The 24690-nt window shown below is 32.5% G+C and overlaps 1 protein-coding gene across 2 annotated transcripts in view; it reads left to right on the top strand.

Annotated features, from left to right (window-relative positions):
- STAG2 (STAG2 cohesin complex component) overlaps positions 1-24690 on the top strand; it is a 71543-nt gene that overhangs the window by 30746 nt on the left and 16107 nt on the right. For both annotated transcript variants that reach the window (XM_007448344.1, XM_007448343.1), the window contains exons 12-26: positions 522-629; positions 1579-1690; positions 6091-6208; positions 6641-6744; positions 7802-7894; positions 8041-8130; positions 8716-8919; positions 10466-10536; positions 10863-10950; positions 11043-11123; positions 13266-13358; positions 15649-15819; positions 19751-19882; positions 21350-21451; positions 23467-23615. In XM_007448344.1, the coding sequence (XP_007448406.1) occupies positions 522-629; positions 1579-1690; positions 6091-6208; positions 6641-6744; positions 7802-7894; positions 8041-8130; positions 8716-8919; positions 10466-10536; positions 10863-10950; positions 11043-11123; positions 13266-13358; positions 15649-15819; positions 19751-19882; positions 21350-21451; positions 23467-23615 (1716 nt within the window). The remainder of the gene's footprint in view (positions 1-521; positions 630-1578; positions 1691-6090; positions 6209-6640; positions 6745-7801; positions 7895-8040; positions 8131-8715; positions 8920-10465; positions 10537-10862; positions 10951-11042; positions 11124-13265; positions 13359-15648; positions 15820-19750; positions 19883-21349; positions 21452-23466; positions 23616-24690) is intronic.

The raw sequence follows: 24690 nt of genomic DNA, 5'->3' as shown, positions 1-24690 counted from the left end.
GGGAAAGAGGTGCCAGAGGTCAGGACTTCGAATGCAGAGTCCCACTATGGAAGCACCCAACAAGGTTTACCCTGTCTCTTGCCTTAATATTACTATGAAATACATGCAAAATGTTCTCGGTGATTATTAACTCTAAGCTCTTAGCATACCACCACTTTTTTTCCTACGTTAGTTTATATTATTTTGTCTTCGTTTCCCTTTAGCATATTTGTCACATTGTTATTTCTCTTAGTATATGTTTCATTATACTCGGTATTCACTCTAATTTTACCTCCCATTGATCTTAGGTGTTAACAAAGTACTCAGCTGTTTTGTCAGGGGATGCTTTTACTGATAGACGATAATCAAATAAGGTTGATTTCTTCTTTCAACAGAAGTTCTTAATGAAGGTTTTTTTTTTTAAACACAAGTTTAAAAGTGAAAGTGTACTATTTTTTAATGTGTGAATATGAATTTTTGTAATCAGTATGCTTAAAATTACAACATTACTTTGAAAACTGCTATCGCTTATTTCTTCTTAGGAGTAGTGAAGAAGTTCTTACTGCAGAAGATTGTGAAAATGTTTATCATCTGGTTTATTCAGCTCATCGGCCAGTAGCAGTAGCAGCTGGAGAATTTCTCTACAAAAAGTAAATCTGTATTTCTGTTGTTCATTTGTCTAAAGTATACTTTAATGGAAGTAATTTATTGTGTTATAATTCATATTAAAATATATATAAATATAACTTATTAAAAATTATTCAGTACCGGTCTTAAGCCTATTTTTGCATTACAAAAAAATATTTTTCAAAATAATAAAAGGTTTTACTTCAAGTACTTTGATAACAGTTTGATATAAGAACCACAAGAATCCTTTAGTCTCTTTACTTTTATGTTGCTGTTTAACACCTCAGATTAGGTAGTATAGATAGCAGTGTGAATATCTAATCACCGAAAATATTTAGCAAATGTTATGTAATGGCTTTTAAAGAGAACAATTTGAACCACTTGGACTAAACTGTAAGATTTTAAGATTGTAAAATCTTAAAGATTTTATTAAAATGCTCATTTGGGGTGAAGCATTTATTAGAAAGAGTACATGATGTAAAACATTTACTACAGTTTTCTATTCATTGTTATCCAGTGATAACTTTTGTTGTTTATAAGGAAGAATGATCATGATACCCATAGAAAGAGGCCACTAAGTTCAGACTTTGGGATAAATTGTGCAAGAAGGAAAAGACATGTCATTTTTAAAGAGAAGAATGTTTATCATAGATTTATGTGCATAAATGGTATAGGTTAGTCATTGTGATACTTTTATAAAAAGAAATGCTTGCTTAAAATGCAGTAAGGGTTTTAAAAAGAAATAATTCACAATGCAACTAACTTGAGAAGTTACTTTAAAAGGGTTTAGAAGTACCACCAAGTGTGAAATGAAAAAGGTTTATAGCAATTACTTAGTATAAAGTTGGAAAATACTGTACCTACCCAGCTCCCATGTACTCCTTTGTTAAATGCTTAAATATGGCACTCAGACAGTTTTTTTTTAATGAGGAAATTTTTGTTTTCAAAGTAAGTATTTTGCATTTATCATAGGCTCTTCAGTCGTCGAGATCCAGAGGAGGATGGAATGATGAAAAGAAGGGGACGACAAGGTCCAAATGCCAACCTTGTTAAGACATTGGTTTTTTTCTTTCTGGAAAGTGAGGTTAGTTGATGTTCGTGTTATACTTACGTTCAAAACAATTTGGAGGTGGGGTTCAAATGATGTAAATCTTAAAATCTTCCAAATGTCACAGTGAGTGTTGGATAAAATAGAGTTCTACCAATTCCACACCAAAAAATTTTTTTCTGTGTTAGTAAGATACTCAAATAGTATATTAATATGTAGTGCTAAGAGCATGAATTTTGGAACCAGAAAGACCTGATTACCGATTGGGCTTCCCTACTTATTATTTGTATAACCTTGATTCAGTTACTTAATCTTTCTAAGCCCATTTTCCTTGTAAAAATGTGGATAATAATTTCTTAGATAACGCTGAGATAATCCATGTAAAACTATTAGCACAGACCTAGCATTTTGTTAGTTCTCAATATTTGGTACCTGTGATGATTATTGTTGTTGCAGATACAGATTTACATTTAACATCAGCTCTTTTAGGTCTCCCTTAAGTTGAAAACCTACCTGTTCACCAGAATTTGAGAGGGCCCAACATACATTTTTAGTATATGTGTATTATTTAATCAGTGTTAGGGCCTTTTAATTAGATTTTCTAATTGTTTCTATATATAGAAATACAGTTGGTTTTTGCATATTGACCTTTTATCTGCAGTTTTGCTAATTCACTTTTTAAAGTAATTTTAAAATAAAATTCTTAGTATTTTCTATAATATACAATCAAGTCATTTGCAAATAATGATGATTTTACTTCTTCCTTTCCTACATTTATGCCATTTTTTCCCCAGCCTTATTGTACTGGCTAGGGCATCCAGTAGCATGTTGAATAGAAGTGGTGAGAGTGGATAACTTTGGATTGTTCCTGATCTTAGGGGAAAAGCATCCAATATTTCAACATCAATTACGTTGTTAGTTATAGGTGTTGTGTAGCTATTTATTATATTGAGGATGTTTCCTCCTATACCTTTTTTTGCTGAGAAGTTTTTTTAATTTTATTGAAATATAGTTGATTTACAGTGTTGTGTTTAATTTCTGCTCTGCAGCAAAGTGACTCAGTTATACATATGTATATTCTTTTTCATATTTTTTTATGATTTATCACAGGATACTGAATATAGTTCCCTTGCTGTACTAGGACCTTGTTGTTTATCCATTTTATACATAATAGTTTGCATCTGCTAATATCCCAGACTCCCAGTCCTTCCCTCCCCCACCTCCCCACCCCCTTGGTAACCACAAGCCTGTTTTCTATATCTGTAAGTCTGTTTTTGTTTCATAGATATGTTCATTTGTGTCATATTTTAGATTCCACATATAAGTGATATCATATGGTATTTGTCTTTCTCTTTCTGACTGACTTTGCTTAGTATGATAATCTCTAGGTCCATCCATGTTGCTGCAAATGGCATTATTCCATTCTTTTTTGTGGCTGAGTAATATTCCATTGTGTGTATATGTGTGTACACACACACACACCTTTCTTTCCTATTTTTGGTGGGGGGGGGCTGCCCCACAGGGCATGCAGGATCTTAGTTTCCTGACCATACCTGCTTTGAGTCCTTCAATTTTTTTTTTTTCTTAACATCTTTATTGGAGTATAATTGCTTTACAATAGTGTGTTAGTTTCTGCTTTATAACAAAGTGAATCAGCTATATGTATACATATATCCCCATGTCTCCTCCCTCTTGCGTCTCCCTCCCACCCTCCCTATCACACCCCCTCTACGTGGTCACAAAGCACCGAGCTGATTCCCTGTGCTATGCGGCTGCTTCCCACTAGCTATCGGTTTTACATTTGGTAGTGTATATATGTCCATGCCACTCTCTCACTTTGTCCCAGCTTACCCTTACCCCTCCCCGTGTCCTCAAGTCCATTCTCTAGTAGGTCTGTGTCTTTATTCCCGTCCTGACCCTAGGTTCTTCATGATCTTTTTTTGTTTTGTTTTGTTTTGTTTCTTTTAGATTCTGTATATATGTGTTAGCATACGGTATTTGTTTTTCTCTTTCTGACTTACTTCACTCTGTATGACAGACTCTAGGTCCATCCACCTCACTACAAATAACTCAATTTCGTTTCTTTTTATGTCTGAGTAATATTCCATTGTATATATGTGCCACATCTTCTTTATCCATTCATCTGTCAATACCACATCTTCTTTATCCATTCATCTGTCAACAGACATTTAGGTTGTTTCCATGTCTTTGCTATTGTAAATAGTGCTGCTATGAACATAGGGGTGCATGTATCTTTTCAAATTACAGTTTTGTCTGGGTATATGCCCAGGAGTGGAATTGCTGGATCATATGGCAGCTCTATTTTTAGTCTTTTGAGGAACCTCCATACTGTTTTCCGTAGTGGCTGCACCAGTTTACATTCCCACCAGCAGTGTTAAGTGGGATCCCTTTTCTCCCCACCCTCTCCAGCATTTATTATTTGTAGACTTTTTAATGATGGCCATTGTTACTGATGCGAGGGGATACCTCATTGTAGTTTTGATTTGCATTTCTCTAATAATTAGCGATGATAAGCATCTTTTTTTCTTTTTTTTTTTTTTTGCCGTACGCGGGCCTCTCATGGCTGTGGCCTCTCCCGTTGCGGAGCACAGGCTCCGGACGCGCAGGCTCAGCGGCCATGGCTCACGGGCCCAGCCACTCTGTGGCATGTGGGATCTTCCCGGACTGGGGCACGAACCCGTGTCCCCTGCATCGGCAGGCGGACTCTCAACCACTGCACCACCAGGGAAGCCCAATGAGCATCTTTTCATGTGCCTATTGGCCATCTGTATGTCGTCTTTGGAGAAATGTCTATTTAGGTCTTCCACCCATTTTTTGATTGGGTTGTTTGTTTGATATTGAGTTGTATGAACTGTTTGTATATTTTGGAAATTAAGCCCTTTTCAGTCACATCATTTGCAAATATTTTCTCCCAGTCTGTAGGATGTCTTTTTGTTTTGTTTATGGGTTCCTTTGCTTGCAAAAGCTTATAAGTTTGATTAGGTTCCATTGTTTATTTTTACTTTTATTCCTGTTGCCTTAGGAGACTGACCTAAGAAAACATTGGTGCGATTTATGTCAGAATGTTTTGCCTGTCTTTCTCTTCTAGGAGTTTTATGGTGTCTTGTCTTATATTTAAGTCTTTAAGCCATTTTGAGTTTATTTTTGTGTATGGTGTGAGGGTGTGTTCTAACTTCATTGATTTACATGTGGCTGTCCAGCTTTCCCATCACCACTTGCTGAAGAGGCTGCCTCTTCCCCATTGTATATTCTTGTCTCCTTTATCAAAGATTAATTATCCATAGGTGTGTGGGTGCTGAGACATTTTATCATGAATGGATGTTGAATTCTGTCCAGTGCTTTTTTCTTCATCCCTTGAGATGATTATTTTATCTTTCATTACATTAATGTGATGAATTATGTTGATTGTTGTTTTGAATGTTGAATCAACCTTGCATTCCTAGGATAAACCCCTACTTGGTCGTGATCTGTTATCCTTTTTATATATTGCTGGTTTTAGTTTGCAAATTTTTTGAGAACATTTCCTCCATGTTCATGCAGGGTGTTGGTATATATATATATATATATATATATATATTTAATTGTAATATCTTTGGTGGGTTTCGGTATCATGGTAATGCTTGTCTCCTAAAATGAGTTGGGAAGCTGTAGGGCCTTTTTAAGCTTCACAGAATGAAGAGAAATGATTTATTTATATATTGAATTGATAAGTAATCATGTATTTTGTATTTTAAGTAATCGTTACAACTCCCATTGTTACAATAAATTTGTAGTATATTTTATAACTGAGAGTAGTTCAACACCCGTGTAATACAGTTGGCCCCCCGTATCTGTGGGTTCTGCATCTGTGGATTCAGCCAACAGGGGATTCAACCAATAGTGGATTGAAAATATTTTTTGAAAAATTCCGGAAAGTTCCAAGAAGCAAAACTTGAATTTGCCATATACTGGCAACTATTTACATAGTATTTACATTGTATTAGGTATTATAAGTAATCTAGAGATGATTTAAAGTATATGGAAGGATGAGCATAGGTTATGTGCAGATACTACACCATTTTATATAAGGAACTTGAGCATCCTCGGAAAATCTGACAGGGGGTCCTGGAACCAATCCTGCTTAGATACAGAAGGATGGCTGTATTGAGTCAGGTACTAAATATGCATGCATATAGTCTCTTCAAAAATAATTTTCATGTGAATGATTTAATGATTATTGTGAGAAATGTTACTACCTAGCAGGGTTTACTTATACATAGCAAGCTAAGGCAGTTCTTCTCTGTCCTTTCTTCCATTTGACCTCAAAAAACAAATTGTTGTTTGAGTTTGCACATGGTGCCAACAAAGCTTCCATTCTTTTGATTAAGGCTAGTATGATATTTGTCTAAGAGCACATTGCTCTTTTTAAATTTTAGTTACATGAGCACGCAGCGTACCTTGTGGATAGCATGTGGGACTGTGCTACTGAGCTGCTGAAAGACTGGGAATGTATGAATAGCTTGTTGCTGGAGGAGCCACTTAGTGGAGAGGAAGGTAAGGATGTTTAATTATGGTATTTTTGTTGTCTAGATAATTTCGAAAATAGAGTTTACTTATTCCATTTCTTTATCTTTTAGCATTAAAATAATGATTCAAAGTCTTTGAATAATTTTGTTTTCATACACATGAATATTGTGCTATGTAGAAGGATGTAATTGCTGTCAATATTCCTTATTTTGTTTTGTTATATTTTATTTTTTTGTATCTGTTCATATTTTCATTTCTCAAATTGTGGAGCAGTGTTTTACAGATTTGTAATGCTTAGGAAGGTTTAACTTGTTCTGATCCTTTTTGTGATATAGTAATGGGATTTTCTTTAGTACATTAGGTCAGATTCTGTCACAGGCAGAAGGAACTGTTATGTAATATTATAAATGGCATATAAAGAAAAGAAATAGGTTAACTTTCTGATTTTTTTTCTTTCAGCGCTAACGGACAGACAAGAGAGTGCTCTGATTGAAATAATGCTTTGTACCATTAGACAAGCTGCTGAATGTCATCCTCCTGTGGGGAGAGGGACAGGAAAAAGGGTATGCCAACATATTTTCAGTATTCTAAATTATATGTCTCTTTTTCAATATCTTTTTTAAAGTTCTTATTTGTAACCATATAATCAAATTTTTGAATCTTAAATTTTATTTTTCAGGCGATCTTTGCTCATAAATATGTGTTAGAAGTAAATTTTAAAGCATTAGCAATTTGCGAAATTCACGTTCCTTCCATAAGATACTTTGTGAGTTAAATACAGGAGATGCAGTGGTTGACAGTAACTACAGGAGATACAGTGATTGACAGTCCCTGCCTTTAAGACCGCATGTTGTGCAACATTTTAGAATGGTGTATTTGTCTGTTTTGGTTTATTTATAGATTTGCTTTCTTTTTCTTTTAATAAAAGTTAGAAATAAAGACAGGATAATCATTCATTAATATGGGGGAAATTCCTATTTCCTGGGATTTGATTTTAATGCATTATTTCAAAGTTCACATATATTTGTATTGTAGACCAGAGTTGCACAGGCTTTCAAACTTTGTGAAGCACAAAAATACATTTTTATATTGTGACCTAGTACACATCTATATATATGTGTTTGTGTATAACTGAAACAGAATTTCATCAAACAGTACTACAACTTATGTGATGCATTCTATTTTACTTTATTTTCTTTTCGTGTTTTTTTTTCTTGTTTTTCTAATTGCTGGTCATTACTTATGTTGATTTCATAACTCATGGATCATGGCACAACTTATAGTAGACTGAAATCCTACTCAGTCCTATTATTATATAAACTCCTAAACTACATTTCCTAACTGCTTCTCCTTTCATCCAAAGGTAGAGTTAGTTAATCTAATTGGGTATTGATTTTGCCTCTAGATCTATTCAAAGTGTTGCTATTTTTAAAAAATATAATGTGCAAGCTATTCTCTTTGTTACTTTTGGGTTTCAAGTTTTATAGTAGAAATTCTTGTATCCATCATTTAAAATGTCATTTTATTACTTATTTTGGATATCTTAACTTAAAGTCGAGCACCTAACAGTGTCAGTGGGCTTATTAATAAACACTTAGAAACTTTGTTGTGTTACCTTAGGTGCTAACAGCAAAGGAGAAGAAGACCCAGTTGGATGACAGGACAAAAATCACTGAACTCTTTGCTGTGGCCCTTCCTCAGTTATTAGCTAAAGTAAGTTTGTGTCAGTATCAGGAGTGTTACTAAGAAATTACAAGTTTTGTTTGGAAGTGCCACACAGAATTTTGTACTTATCATAATATTTACTTACCATTATTGTGATGTTTTTGACATGATTTTCTTTTTTTTTTATTTCAAAGTACTCTGTAGATGCTGAAAAGGTGACTAACTTGTTGCAGTTGCCACAATACTTTGATTTGGAAATATATACCACTGGACGATTAGAAAAGGTATGGTGTTTCTGTGTATAAAAAACCTTGAAGAAAAATTGTTAACTTAGTTCATCCCATCATTTATTTATATTTTTTGAAATATGTTTTTGTAACTTTTAATGTAAAAGGAAACCTGTATCTTGTATGCCATATATATTTTAGATAAGGTGGATTTATTAGAGAATGGCACTAATGAGGTTTCCCTTTGATTCATGCCCATATCCGTACCATCATTGCTAACCATTATGTGACTATATCACTGATCATTTATGGAGATTAGCGGTGGGTAACTAGATAATAACAATTGCAAAATGAAAGCAGCTAATATCCATTAAATACATTTACTGTGTTCCAGGAACATATGTATTTATATGTATTAACATCTCACCAAGGCCCTATGAGATAGGTAATATTATTCCTGTTGAAGTTGGGGAAATAAGTTTGGGTGGGTCAGTGCATTTATTTATTATGACTAGAAGAACTTAAAGTATGCCCTACTGGTTGTAAAGTTACTGTGTTTGAAGCTTTTCATCCCAGTTGTGTAGTCATTTTATGCCTATCATATATACCTTAGTTTTAATGAAGAAAACTTTGATTTTGCAGCATTTGGATGCCTTATTACGACAGATCCGGAATATTGTAGAGAAGCACACAGATACAGATGTTTTGGAAGCATGTTCTAAAACTTATCACGCACTCTGTAATGAAGAGTTCACAATTTTCAACAGAGTAGATATCTCAAGAAGTCAACTGATAGACGAGTTGGCCGATAAATTTAACCGGCTTCTTGAAGATTTTCTGCAAGAGGTATATATTACAAGTATTTTGTCAGCTGTGCGCCACTGCGCACCCCCCCACCCCACCCCCCAGAACCAAATTAGTCACCAGTCTTGGTGATAATCCCTAGCAGTATGTTGAAAAGTCATTCAGACTTTTTGTTCTATGATTCATTGTGATACTATTATTCATCCACCAGAATAGGAAGGTGGCAAGAATCTGCGACTAAGAGAGGGTGAAAGCAAAGCTAACATCTTTCCCCTTTTTTTAACTTAAAGAAATGATCTGGGAAGTTTCCAGGGTTTAGTTGAACAAGAGGCTGTTAGGGAACAGGGTGTTAACAGAACAGAAAAGTTGAGCTAGACTGTGGCCACATAACCTCAAAAATTGGGGTATTTCTTAACATTTTGGAAGTTTATTTATGGTCTTTGATATTATAAAGCCTTGATAAATTATAGCCACTGTCAATTTTGTTGTTTTGTTGTTCTGTTGTATTTCCAAAGAGGCTTAAGTGTGGTACTCAAATGCACTTGTATTTTTATTGTGATTTTTATCTTTTCTGGAAAGGTACACTTAACAGTTTAATTGATTTGCATCAAGTAAAAAGTTGTGATTGTCAAATTAATGCGTTTAGCCTTTTCCACATCACTTTTGTCATTAATGCTGCAAAAAATGATATGGACTTCTGTAATTTCCAGTTATTTTGTTTAGCAGTTACTTCTTTAACTTTCTTATTTCTGTGTATAACATTTCATGCTTACTATGTTTTGCTTAATTGGAGGTTTGTGCAAATACGTTGATGTACAAATGATCACATTCTTAAAAATTTTAATGGCTCTACTATTGGCTGGATATGATTCTGATTAGGACAAGTTAATTTAAAATCAAACTATGGTTTGTTAATTAAGTTTAATTACTTACCTTGTATAAAAATTGATGGTGAAAAACAAGCATTTTTTTGAGAGACCTGGGGTTTAATACAGTAAGTTCGATAGTATTTTTAAAAATTTGTAAGTTTCTTATAGTGAGACTCATAAAATTGTCAAAAACTTAAGTTACTCTAAATTGGAAAGTTGATACCCAGAAAAAGGATTAGTATATCTAGTCCTTATGCAGAGGATTTTTTCCAAATTAATTTTAATTGGTCTGATATATCTTTCTTGAGTGCTATGTTTCATTTACTTAGTAGATTTTGTCCTTTAGGTATTATCTTTTATGATCTCTTGCTTGTCCTCTAATATATTTCTCTTTATTGTCCCAATGCATTTGTTACTGTGAAAGAGTAGATGTCTTCATTGTTTTGTGTCAAGATCACTTAAAGGAAAAAAGGAGAATGTCATTCAGTTTTTCTCTCTTGGGTATAATGTATCTGTTATAACAACTCTATGTTGACCCGTTATTCTGGCCACATTGCTTTAAATTTGGCCAGGTCTAAGTATTGAATGACAAAGTTATTTTGTGGTTTTTAATTAGGTTATTCTTTATTTTCAAGGTGTGGAAATCACCAATGTGATAGCCTAAGATTTTTCACTTTTGTGGTTATTAATGTTTAATATGATATAATTAACATTCATAGGGCGAAGAACCTGATGAAGATGATGCATATCAGGTATTGTCAACATTGAAGAGAATCACTGCTTTTCATAAGTAAGTTGAATCTTAAAGTTTCTGATTTCTTAAAACTGTAGCAAAATCAGAACCAAATTGCATGTTTTGGGATTATAGTGGCAAACTTTTTGCTGGATTTCTTGTGCTTTTGGGAAAAAAGTACTTGATAGAGTCATGTTGTGAATTGGGGAACAACAAATTATCAACTAATATACTTTTTAAAAATACACATATTTTTTTTGTTCTTGTGGGCGCATGTTAGAAAGTTTACTACATTTTACTTTAATAGTATTCTGTTAACACTCAAGTCCAGAACAAATGTGATTAAGCTTAACTTTTTAATATAACTTAATTCTTTTTTACAGTGCCCATGATCTTTCAAAGTGGGATTTGTTTGCTTGTAATTACAAACTATTGAAAACCGGAATTGAAAATGGAGACATGCCTGAACAGGTTTTTATTTATTTACAAGTTACATATTTAACTTTGAGAAAGAAGACTTGTGACTTGTAAAATTTAACTGTATTCTCTTTGTTCTTTTATAGATTGTTATTCACGCACTGCAATGCACTCACTATGTAATCCTTTGGCAGCTTGCAAAGATAACTGAAAGCAGCTCTACAAAGGTTTGTGGTGGTTCAGTGGCGTCTTTTTTATTAAATAGCATTAACTTTTCAGCAAACTTAAACATAAGACATATCAATAAAATCTTGCTTATTTCTAATCTACTATTTAGGCATGTTTACTTTTAAAAACAGTTATTTGTAGTTTGATGTATATTCAGTGAAAGAACATTAATATGTTTTGTTTAGGGTATGATTCTAAATTTTAAAAATCACATTTATATGTGGCATAATTTATGGATTTCCATATCATTCTCAAAAGTGCTGGGTACATAAAGAACTACAGATTTTGTAAATCATGACCAAGAGCCTTTGAAACATACAGATACAGCTATTGGGTTATATAAACTAATTATTACAAACCACCTGTCCCTAGATCTTATGCCTTGTATTGTTTTGGGATCTCCTTATTCATACTCAGGATCTCTGTACTGATGTTCCAAATTCATGATAAATCACTTTCTGGTTGAGTGTAATGTGCCAGCTACTAGGTCATAGAACTTTCAAATTTTTATCTGTAGTGGTAACTTGATGTGTTTAGTAATTGAACTAAACAGTACTGCCTTTTTCATTTGTAAATTAGAAACTTAAACTTCGTACTTGTAGTAGTAGATGTTACCTTAAATATTACTTGGGCACATTTTTATAAATATTAAGTAATTTCTGTAAGCTATAGAATTAGCTGTTCATAGTTATTTTCCTCAAAAAGGAATCCTCTTGATAATCAGTTTGTTTTGCATAAAATCACAGAATAATTTTAGAATTTTTTTGAGGTTTTTAAGCACAAGATGCAATTATATCTACAAATGGATATTTTCCCCCTTGAAAAGACAATGTAGTACTGTTGTTAAAATAGTGTACTTTTTGTCAGACACCCAAAAAGTTTAATTCAGTGTCAAGCTTGCAGTAGGGACAGTGACTGTATTAGCAAATATGATTGCTCACCTAAATCAAAAGCATTGAGTTACAAATTAACATGGGAAAAAAGGTAATACTTTTAGTAGAGGAAAGAGGGTAAAAATGAAGGTTATTAAATGCAAAAATTATTTCTACTGAAGCTTGGTTGAGTTTTATTCACCAAATCAATCTCTAAGTTAAACCTGTTTTTATTTAACTTGTCTGTTACATATACCAAATATGTACTGATACTCTATCGTTTGGCATCCAGTATCAGGAGACGGGCCAGAGGTTATGCCTTAAATAAATTACTGTGGCTGATCTTTATAAAGTAGTTTTCTATTTTAAATTAACTGATGTAAATATTTAGAAAAAGAAAAAAATTTCTAAAAAAAATTTAGAAAAAGAAAAGATTCATCCTTTTAGTGTAGGTTAAAATTTTTTTTTCTTAAGTGGAGTAATACCACAAAACTAATTTTTCTTTGGTCCCTCTCTGTTTTTAAAAAGCACAACTACTATCCTACAAATGAAACATGCTGTCCCTTTTTTATCATTTATTTTATTCCATTCATCAGTCAGCCACCCATCAAATTACAAAGTGAGGATGGAACATAAATCTTTACTTGTTAAGCATTCTGAGGTAGTGGATTTATATGGATAGCTATATATAGTCATATACGTTTTCTCATTCTAAAGGACCCAGATCACGTAGGATATTATCCATTAATATACCTGGTTATTTTTTTTGATAAAATTTAATTCTTATATACAGATGCTTTTTCTATATGATGATATTTGGCTTTGAGTGAATATTCTAACACTCAGCTTTGTGAAAACATATATTTACTGCACCACCAGTATTTATATATTCATTGATGATATGCATGTACTAATAGTCTGAGGATTTTAAGTACTAGGCCTACAATATTAAGTACATAGTAAATTAAGTGTATTACAGAATGAACAGAGAAATGGAAATTGAAAAAGGCTGAGTTAAAGATGATATAAACAATATTTTTAAATGTCAGCTAATTATCATGAATACACCTGGTGTTTTTAAGCCTGCAATTTGTTGAGATTTTAAAAGTGGTTTTTGTTTTCCTTTTTGATAAATAATAAAGATTTTAAATCTAATATACAAGCAGAGTTAACATAGTTAAATATATGGTGATGTTTTATGTAATTTAAAATATCTTAAATGAGTTTTTAATACAGCATTTTAAAATGCTCATGTTAAATTTTTTCAAGGAGGACTTGCTGCGTTTAAAGAAACAGATGAGGGTATTCTGTCAGATATGTCAGCATTACCTGACCAACGTGAATACCACCGTTAAAGAACAGGTTAGTAATTACTATAGATAGCAGTCTTTTGTAAGCAACCCTGAATAAATATCTGAACTAATATAGAAAATTTAAGAAATACTGAAATTGGGCAAAGTAGAAATATCTTGTATCTGTCTGTATATATACTATGCTCAAAAAATAGATTAACATTAATTCCATGTGGAGCATTATAGATTACCCGCATATTGCAGTTATTCTGTGTTATTGTTTCTTTATGCCACACATGGTAAACAGACTCATATATACAAAGTAGGTGTATGCAGTTACATAAATTATTCCTGAAAGCAACAGGTATAACAGGTATGCCTCAGGGAGGAAAGGTCCATCTGGTTTTGTTATCTCAGAGTATTATCAGATGTTGGCGTTCCTGTCCATCCTGATTGTGTGAGTTATTTTTTCTTATGTGGACTTTGAAATAAAAATTTTAATCACTTCCGTCTTCAGAGTGTTACCTTTCCACCCCATATGCCCTCTTGATTCCATTGCTGCCAAGCTTCTCAATCTGGAAATACATTGTTACTTGGTGCCATGGGTAGTTTTCCCATCTGTAAAATAACTTCTGATCCTGGGACCAAGAGCCTATTTATTTTGAACTGTAACAATAAAGGACTTGGGACATTTTCTTCTCTACAATTCAGATAAGAGGGACAAAATTTCAGAAGGTAGTAAAATGAGTTTATAGTTAATGTCTTAGAATAGGATTTCAATGAAGTATACACTGATCCAAACTTAATACATGAAGTATTACTTGATATATTTTCGTAGGCCACCAAGATACTCAGCTTAATATTCCATATTTCTTACAGTGTTAGCACATAATTCTTTGTGGGTTATTGTGTGTAATCTCCTTTATATATAATCTGTTGTTCAGGCCTTGGAGATTAATTATTTGGTCATTAAATAGCCTATGTACTAGTCTTCCTAACAGCTTCCAGGAATATGTCCTGGTTAGCTCACAAGACCTGTCAGTTCACCTAATTAGTAAATGTCACCACGCTTATCCCTGTGTATCCTTACTGTGTATGTTGCAAAAGCTTTTGTAAACTCAAATATCTTGATAGGTATAAATTATTACTATAGTAGTAAAATGAGAGGAAGAGACCAAAAGAAGAGATAAAAGTATAGAGAAAAAAATAAATGTGGTTAGTTCCAAAAAGGCAAAGCTATTATTAAAATCTGCTTTGAGGTCTATATTATAATCTGTCCTTCTAGTAGTAGTCTTCCATTAAATGTAATTTTCTGTTGACTTTGTGATCACAAAATTTTATTTTCCTTATCCCTTCCCAACAAATAACTAAATTTTTTCCAGTTACCTTCTGACTACTTTTACCAGTGTTTGACTCTATTTAAAACTCCTGGCAGAGTTTTTATAAAGCTCCTCAAGATATAACTTCATCCAAAAAAAAAGAAAGATATATATATAACTTCAGCTTTATTGCTTTATTTATTTGTTTGTTTGTTTATTTATTTAGCTGTGCCAGGTCTTAGTTGTGGCATGTGGGATCTTTAGTTGTGGCATACGAACTCTTAGTTGCGACATGCGGGATCTAGTTCCCTGACCAGGGATCGAACCCAGACCCCCTGCATTGGGAGCGTGGAGTCTTAGCCACTGGACCACCAGGGAAGTCCCACTTCAACCTTATGTTTATTATACTGTCAGGTTTGCCTGATGATTAGTAAGCAGACCCACACTTGGTTATGTTTTTTTTACTTAATCATCACATATACTGACAATGAGAGTACTTAAGAAGTCCTATAGATTTTGTGATCTCTCTTCTAAGAGATCTTCTAGGAGATATTCATCTTCTTGGTATAAGTGTTTTTCTTCCATAGAAGAAAAGAATGGTACCAAGTTTATACATTATTTGATATTTGAGAATGTATACCATGAGACATTGTGGTATATATAGTGTAAAGGGTGGGGTTTGGAGTCAGAAAACCTGAGATTGAGTCCTGATTGCATGTTTTGATGATGTTAACATATTGTACAAATCACTTAAAAAATTAAAAGAAAATTGCTGAAAATTAAAAAGAATATTTGTGAAATTATCTTGCAGTTAGTAAATCACAATGCAAATATCAGTAGTTATTGTTGAAAAAATTACACTCTTCACTTTTAAAATCTTAGGAAAATACTAGACATTGCTTTTTCTTCTGAGTTTCAAATGTAGAAAGTTGGATTTTATTTCCACATTAAATATGTAAGTTACTTGTGGCAGTTCGTGAGAAACTTTGGTTTATGGCATGCTATCCTTTTTTTTTATTTTTTTTTTTATTTTTATACTAGGCCTTCACTATTCTATGTGATATTTTGATGATCTTCAGCCATCAGATTATGTCAGGAGGGCGTGACATGTTAGAGCCATTAGTTTACACCCCTGATTCTTCATTGCAGTCTGAGTTGCTCAGCTTTATTCTGGATCATGTCTTCATTGAACAGGATGATGACAATAATAGTGCAGGTAATTTTATTGCCATCTTTTTGTTAAATCTGTGTATCTACTATAAATCAAATTTAATTAGCAGCAATGTAAAGTGTTACACTACTGTTTGATATTTTATTCTTAAAACGTGAAACACAGGTACATTTTCCAGTGTAATTTGCTTGTAACATTGTAAAGACAATGTGGTATCATAGAGCATAGGCTTTGGAATCAAATCTTTGTTTCTCACTAGTTGTGAGCTTGTTTTTCTAATTCGTAGCTACCTTACAGAACTGTACAAGTTAATTAAATTGAGCAAAGTGACTAGTATAGTGCTTGGGCGTGTAGTAGGTGGGTACTCAACAAAATTTACTTCTCTTTCCCCTTAATCATTGGTAATACCAATATTCAAGTAATTAGAGCAGAATAAAGTGTTTCTTTAAATGACCTTTTTGTTGTATACTTTCATAGCATAATTTTTCTGTAAAAGTCTGGGGCAGTACAGAATGTTACAGGTAAATAATCAAACCAACGTTGCCTAGTGTTAAGTTACTCTTCGCACCCTAATTGCATACACAGATGCCTTACTTGAACAAGAAATCGTGGAAAAACAGATAGTATTTGGTGACTTCTGGGGTTTTTTTTTTTCCCCCCAATTTGGAGTTAAACTTGAAGGCTATATAACATCAGTAGGTATATGTCCATACATAAACTGACACATCACTGCAAAGCTTTTAACTATATATAATTCTAGACATGGCTTGTAGCTTATTTTTTATCAATAGAGAGCTTTGTTCTCAAGTATTAAAAACTTAACCAGAACAGAACTGAGAAACCTAAGTAGCCAAAACAGACATCAAAATCCATGTACTAAAGTTTATATACTTAGAATTTTCCACCATTCACTTTCAGCTGTTGGTTTAGTTACACTTTATTTTTAACATTCATTTGATATTTATTGGTCAGCAGGCAGTATACTAGATGCTATGAATATCAAAAAAATGAGACATGGTCTTTTCCTTTAAGAATTCAATTCAAGTGGAAAAGACATATCTAAAAACAAGTAATTATAATGTAATTTGATAAGTAATAGAGGTAGGTACAAAGTGTTGTGGGCATGTAGAGGAAGTTCTAACTGTTCTGTAGAAGTCAAAACACCATTGAAATAAGCTAACATCAGAAATGGATCCTAAAAGATGAGTAGGAGTTTTTAAAACTTCTGTAGGAAAACAGTTATATTCCCAACACTGATACAAAATTGGTTTTGGTCTATAATCCTTTTGTTAGTTGGGGACTACCTCAACTTCATTTAGATCATAGGAAATAGGAATGAGAATAAGCTTGCCAATACTCCTAAATTTTCTGGGAGCTTCCTGGAATTACACTTTGTCTTACCTCCTTGGACTTCGTGTTTTTCCATTTCCACTTTAAAAATGAAATGTATTCCGATTCTATGGAAAAGAATAAAATGTAACATACTTGTATATACCAACCACCAGCATTTGTCAAATTTTGCTGGGTTTGTTTCATATTTGTTTTTTAAAGGAATAGATAGATACAAAAGAAGCCCTTGGTTGTATCCCTCCCCATCCCATTATTCTTTTTCCCTAGAGATAACTGCTATCCTGAATTTGCTGTTTATCATGCCTTCGCATTTTAATTTTATTTTACTAGGAATTTTTGTATCTTTTAACTATATAGTTTATTTTCTATTGCTAGCTTCCACATAAATGGTATCATGTTGAACATTTTATTTTTCATCTTGCTTTTTTGAGTTAACATTATTTGTGAAATTTGTCAGTATTGACATGTGGTTATAGCTTATTCATCCTGACTGCTGAATATTATGTGATATGAATTAACCACACTTTATCCATTTTCATATTGATGAACATTTAGGTTGTTTCCATCTTTTCTCCTATTATAAATAGTGTTACAAAAATGTTCTTATACTTATCTCCTTGAGCACATGTGCAAATGCTTTTCTAGTTTACAGGCATACCTCCTTTTATTGCACTTCGTAGATACTGTGTATCTTTATAAATTGAAGGTTTGTGACAACCCTTCATCACACATGTCTATGGGTGCCATTTTTCCAACAGCATTTGTTCTCTTCATGTTTCTGTGTCTTTTTGGGTAATTCTTGCAACGTTTCAAACTTTTCCATTATTATAATATTTGTCATGGTGATCTGTGATCTTTGATGTTACTACTACAACTCTCATGAAAACTTAGATGATTAGCATTTTTTAGCAATGAAATGTTTAATTAACATATGTACATGTTTTTAGAAATATAATGCTATTGCACACTTAGTAAGACTACAGTATAGTGTAAACATAACTTTTATATGAACTGGGAAACCAAAAAATTCATGTGACTCATTGTAGTATTCCCTTTTTGCAGTGGTCTAATCAAACCTGCAATATCTCCGAGGTGTGCCTGTATACCTAAGAGTGGCATTGCTAGATTATGTAGTCTATGTGCGTCTTAAACTTGACCACAAGTTGCCAGATTATACTCCAAAGTCGTTTTATTCTTTTATCCTCCCACAAGCAACATATGATAGTTTCCATTGCTTTTCATACTCATCTAACCCCTGGTATTGTAGACCCATGGTTATTTGATTTGTTAGCCCACATCAGACTAGAAGGGGAGAATAAAATAGGGAATGCTTCTAGAGGCACTGGCAACACATAGTAATAATGGCAACTGACATCTATTAAAGGCCCAGTGTGTTAGACACTTCTCTAACATTCTTTAATTCCCCACAAGAGAAAAAGGTGGCTAATTTTTGATAAGTAAGAAGTGAAGAAACTTAAAAATCAGGGCTCAAAAAACTCTTAATATCTGGGTAACTTAGTCTGTAGGGGGAATAAGTCTGTATCTCTCTAGTTCCTGAGAACAGTACCAAACAATGATTGGAAACAATATTGTATAGAAATCCATTATAATCACAGAGTCATTAAGAAAAAGTTAGCTTGTATGTTCAGTGTACTCTTTTAAAAGAATGAACAGTATGTTTTAGGTTTCTAAGCAAATGACTTTGGCATTCTGGAATAGGCACTTTTGATAACAGAAACTTTTCAGATGGTCTGTCTTAAACAAATTCCTATTCTTAAAATTTGGTTTTTATTTACTAGCAGTTATCAAGGATTATCAGAGACAGGGTAAAATAAATACTTGTTTTAAAAGAGTTCTTATTTTATACACAGTATTTTTTATGTAAGTAATTTCATTTGTAAAATTTGTCAAGAAGAAAATTCTTTGCATAACTTTTTATGTAAAAGGCTTCGATACAGTTTTATGCACAGTATCAAATAATTTGAAAATCCTTTGGCAGTACTTGGAGGCTGTAATCCGGCTTTCTCAGCTATGAATTTGGAAATAATTTTGTCCCTTTGATAACTGAATATCAAGATCTCACATAATGGATCAGAGCAGATATATGTGAAGTTACCTTAAAAAGACAGAATGGTTTCTAGGCCAGTCTAACTGAATATCTGTAATATGTATAAAGAAAGTATCTGTCAATAAAAGTTGGGTTTGAGGTTGGGTGGGGTCATCTTTAGAAGGGATAGGAGAATTTCTGAGGTTGTCTGCCCCTAGGGAAGAAAGAGCCTTACCCAACAGATACTGAATATGCAGGTCTCATCGGCAAACTATCCTGCTAGGGAAGTAGATTAATGTGTTAGGCAAGCTTAGCCTGATTTCACTAAACATCAGTTCCTCTCACTTACTCCACTTGTTCCTGTTCCATGTTCACTAAACAGCCTTCTGATTTGATGTCACAAAAATTTTGTGTATTGGAATAAATGGGCTGGTCATTCATGAAGATATTGAGTGATTATAATTTTTATTTTATTTAAATGTTTGTTCCCTTATTTTACAAATTCTCCAAAATAAAGGTGTTTTATATTGAATTTGATACACACACACACACACACACACACACACACGGCTCAGCAGGAAGATGAAGCCAGTAAAATTGAAGCTCTGCACAAAAGGAGAAATTTACTTGCAGCGTTTTGTAAGCTAATTGTATATACTGTGGTGGAGATGAATACAGCTGCAGATATCTTTAAGCAGTATATGAAGGTAAAGTTGAAAAATGGATAGCGAGATATTTTTACATCGCTTTTATGTTTGGTTGCCATTGAATTTTTTAATAGTAAATTACTTTTCTAGTGTAAAAGAAATCTCTTAAAATATTTAACATTTTCAGTAAATTTTCTCATACCTCCGATCCTCCATTAATGGACATTTTGGGTTTATTGAGTTCATTTGTGTTTGGAATATTGCAGACAGCTTGTCTTAGGTTAACTGTCACTAATAGAAATTGCTTTTGTGATTTAGTTTAAAACAACAGGATGGTGTCCCTCCCCTGCTTGATGTAACATAAAAAAGTGTTTAGGAGTCAGAGAACTAGATAATACAGTTTTGGCTTGGTTACTATGCAGCTTGTGACCTTGAGTAATTCAGTACCTTTTGTGTCCTGCGTTTCTTCATCTGTTCCACTGTGATAGCTAAGGTTCCTTAAGCTCTGAAAATCTGATTTGAGTCACAGTGGATTCACAAATTGTCATAAATATATGTGAGATTCTTTAACTTTTAAGTAGTAGTAGAAAGGATATTGTTGATTGTACTAACAGAATGTGACTAAATACGGTGTGATGATTTTTTTGTAATCCTTTTTCAAGTAAAATCTAATTATAAATGTAAACTTTCTTTAAGCTTTTGCTTTTACAGGATAAAATATGTAATACATTTATCAAAACCTAGTTAATTCTCTCTTCAGAATACTTTCCTATATGATAGAACCATTAATAAAGTACTTTGGAACTTAAGTTATTTGGCCTGATACTTGTTAGATTTTTTTTTTTTTAACTAAGGTTGTTTTTGAAGTCATTTTGCAAATTTTAAACTTTTAGACTTAGGTATTCTAGATTAAAGTCAATTTTGTTAGTCATATAGGAGCATGGTTATCCTGTTATCTCTGGTAGTTGTTAATGTATGCATTTTGAAACAAGATCTTAAGTTAGAAAAAAAAAATTCCTGTGCAGTGTGTAATGTAAATGCCACATACAGTAAGTTTTCTTTTAAATGTTGTTAACAGGCTGTTAGTTTCCATAAGCCAAATCAATAAGTTTGGAAACTGCTCATGAACTACATGCCATTAGCAATGAATAAGTTACGAAAGTAACTGATTACATTCATTGTCTTAATAGTTCACAAAGAGCACAAGAACTTTGTTTCTGTCCTTTGTTTTATTTCTGAAAATCTGTATAACTTAATTATTGTTAAACAATATACCTCCTTAAAACCAACTGTGGAGCTTAATGTGATTAGATCTTAACTGTCTGATATTTCTGAATTTACTGATGTTAGGGATTATGTGTTTAAAGATTATAATGAAGTTTTAGTAACATTCTTTCGTGTCTTTGAAGGCATAATTCTAGCCAAATAACATTCTCGTGATATGCTTGTGTGACTAACCTAAAATTAGTCTTATTGTCCAATAGTTTTAAGAGACAGAGGCCTAATTTGTACAAATTTCTTTTCTAGTATTATAATGACTATGGCGATATCATCAAAGAAACAATGAGTAAAACAAGGCAGATAGACAAAATTCAGTGTGCAAAGACCCTTATTCTCAGTTTGCAACAGGTAAGACATGAAGAGTACCAGGTTTAGGCTAACAAAATAAGCACTTAATAGTTTTCAAGGTAACAGTTGAAAACTGGGCAAAGGATGCAATAGATAGTTCATAAAAGTGGAAATGAAAATACTCAATCTCACTAGTAGACATTGTACGAGTGAGATCATTTTTTGCTTTGAGACTGGCAAGAGTGGCAAAACCTATAGCCGCCTAAGGTATGGGAGAAACAGGTTCTGTCGGCAAGGTATATTGGTTCAACCTTCCTGGCAGGTAGTTTGGCAATATATGTCAAAATTTATAATGTGTATATGCCATTTGAGGCAGCAGTTCTACTTCTGGAAGTTCGTCTACAGTGGTAATAGCATAACTTTGCAAAAAATGAATGTAGAAGATTATACATTGCAAAGTTATTTATAATAGCAAGAAATTAGAAAATAATCCAAATGGCTGTCAATAGGATATTAGATGAATATATTGTGTAGTATATCTCTGCAGTGGCTGTGTAGCAATTAAAATTGGTGTAGGTCTGTATTCATTAATTTGTAAAGATCTCTACAATATATAGTTTGAGAATAAAAAAAGATTGCAGTATAGCATCTATATAAAATTGTGCACATCTTTGTGTACCTATTTGGAAAAAATAATCACCAAAATGTTAGCTGTGGTTAACTCGCTTTGGTAGGTTTCAGGTGAATTTTACTTTATTCTTTGTACATTTGCACATGTATTTTAATGAGCATTTATCAACTGTATAATCAAAATGTACCAGTCATTTTCATTTTGGCAGTGTCAAGGCAGGTTTAATTAGGCAAAAATCATTTGCTTAGTATACTTTTGTCTGTAGAGACCAAATGCATGCAGAACATAACCCAACCCATTTCACTTTGATAAACTTTCTTGCTTTTTAGAGATCTAGGTATGCAAGTTCTTAATTTCATTTGCATATTTTGATATTCTTTATTAAAATTATTAGAATTTAAAAGGTTTTAAAGGCAGCATTTAAATAACTTTTGGTGTAAAATAATAGCTGTTTGCTGTAGAAAGTTTAGAAAATATTATAGGAAAACTAGAAAAAATACAACTTATCTTTAATTTTTTTCACTTAACAGTGTTTTAATTTTTAACTTCCTAATCTTTTTTATGCCTATGTGAAATCTTATTTTACAAAAATAAAAAATCATATTGCACATTGTCTTGAAATGCTGAATTTTTCATATTAATAAATCCTGAACACTTTCATGCCATTAAATACTTTCCTCTGCATTTTTAATGACTGTGTAGTATTCCATTTTATAGAGGGACTATAATATAACTAAGATCTCTTCTCGTTTGATGTTGAGGTTTTTTACAGTTCTTGCCATTATAAATAGCACTAAGACAAACATTTTTGTACTTATGTATTGTATACAAATATTACTGTTATCATTCCTTTTGGATAAAGTCTGATAATAACAGTTGCTTACTCAAAGGGCATGAAAATTCTAAAGCTTTCACTACACATTGCCAGATTGCTCTGTAGAAAGGTTTTCTCAGTTTTATGTTCCCAGTAGATCAGTGCCCATTGCACTGTATTCTTAAGTAGTAGCCATTACCTGTTTAAAATCTTGGCAGCTTGATAATTGAAAGATTGTATTTTGTTTTGCTAACTTTATGATGAAAGCTCTTGATGTGAAGATCCATCATTTAAATGTCAATAAGAGCATAGTTGTTAGTTGGTTTCCTTTTTCTTTATATTTTTATATGCTATTTTAATATCCAGTTAATACCGGCAGAAAAGAATTCTGTCATAACTAATCTAAGGAGTTTCTAATGTCAATAACTACCTCTAGTCTGAATATATGAAGTGCTACAATTTTGGTCATTTGTATCATGTTTTTAAAAATCCATGTTTTAGAATGAAGTACAATGCCTTATTTATAGAACGTAAGTATATTTTAAATATAAAATGTAGTATTTTAAAATTAGATGTTAATAATCCATAGTTATTAAAAAACTTTAACATGTTTTCTTTCTTTCCAAACAGCTTTTTAATGAAATGATACAGGAAAATGGCTATAATTTTGATAGGTCATCCTCAACATTCAGCGGCATAAAAGAACTTGCTCGACGTTTTGCTTTAACTTTTGGACTCGATCAGTTGAAAACGAGAGAGGCCATTGCTATGCTACACAAGTAATTTCCAAATATTTTATTCAGCTCTTCTGTTTGTTAATCATGAAGTTTTTTTGTATCTTGCTCTTTTGTTTAGAATAACCAAGTTCAATTGATGCTTTATTACTTGTTTACACATCTGTGGCATGTCTCCTTTCTTAAGAACCAGTTATAGTGCTCTCTCTGTTAACACATGAATTGGGACTAAAACACCTTTTATAGAAAAGTCTTTGCTTTAATTAAAACCATACAAAATCTTTATAAATTACGTGAAAAAAAGCAACATATATTCATCAGGTATTATAGAATCTCTTTTAACAGTTTTTGTCATAATCTCTCTTGCTGGGTAGATAATTTTTTGAGATTTGATTTCTTTGTTTCAAGTTTTTTGTTTCTGGTTCTGCTCTCTATTTTGCAGTGACCTTTTCTCTTGTTTTGAACCACAATCTTTATTTTGTCTGCATGTTTTCTTTGCCTTATCAAAGTTGGAAATCATCTGATTTTATTTTAGGCATGTAATTTAGTGATCAGTTATACTTTTAAGTACATTTTAGAGCTCTAACATAGCCAACATGTGGTTATTAATACTGTTTATGTCTTTATTGTGGATAAAGAGCCTTGCCTTTGGAAAAATCAAGAGGCTTGGGCTCTGTTTCATTGAAAGCTCTCTGTTTTGTGTCTTTTTTAAATTCCTGTTGCTTACTTAATTATGAAGTGTTAAATGTCTCCCTTCAGAAATTGTTCTGCTCTTTGTTAGTCCTATACCTTCCTCAACTTTAATTTACTCTCTCCTTTTCACTTTGCTCTAAAAGTCTCAAATTTCTTTTTATGCCTTTTAATACTATGGATGAGAATTTTAGGTGATATTTAAGGACCACACATGTAATAATTATTTTGAGAAGTAATATATTATTTACTTCATATATATATATATATATATATATATATATATATAAAATGTTGGGTAGTTGTCTTGATTAATAGAGGTATTTATTGTTAAATAAATATAAAGTGGGCCTTGAGTGGAGTTTAATTTTTAAACTTTACTCTTAAGTGGGTCATTACAGATATTCTTGAATCATTATTTTTAAGTTGA

Source organism: Lipotes vexillifer, unplaced genomic scaffold (genome assembly GCF_000442215.2).
Source record: "Lipotes vexillifer unplaced genomic scaffold, Lipotes_vexillifer_v1.1 scaffold1524, whole genome shotgun sequence".
NCBI lineage: Eukaryota > Metazoa > Chordata > Mammalia > Artiodactyla > Lipotidae > Lipotes > Lipotes vexillifer.
This window is presented reverse-complemented; position numbering and strand designations above follow the sequence as displayed.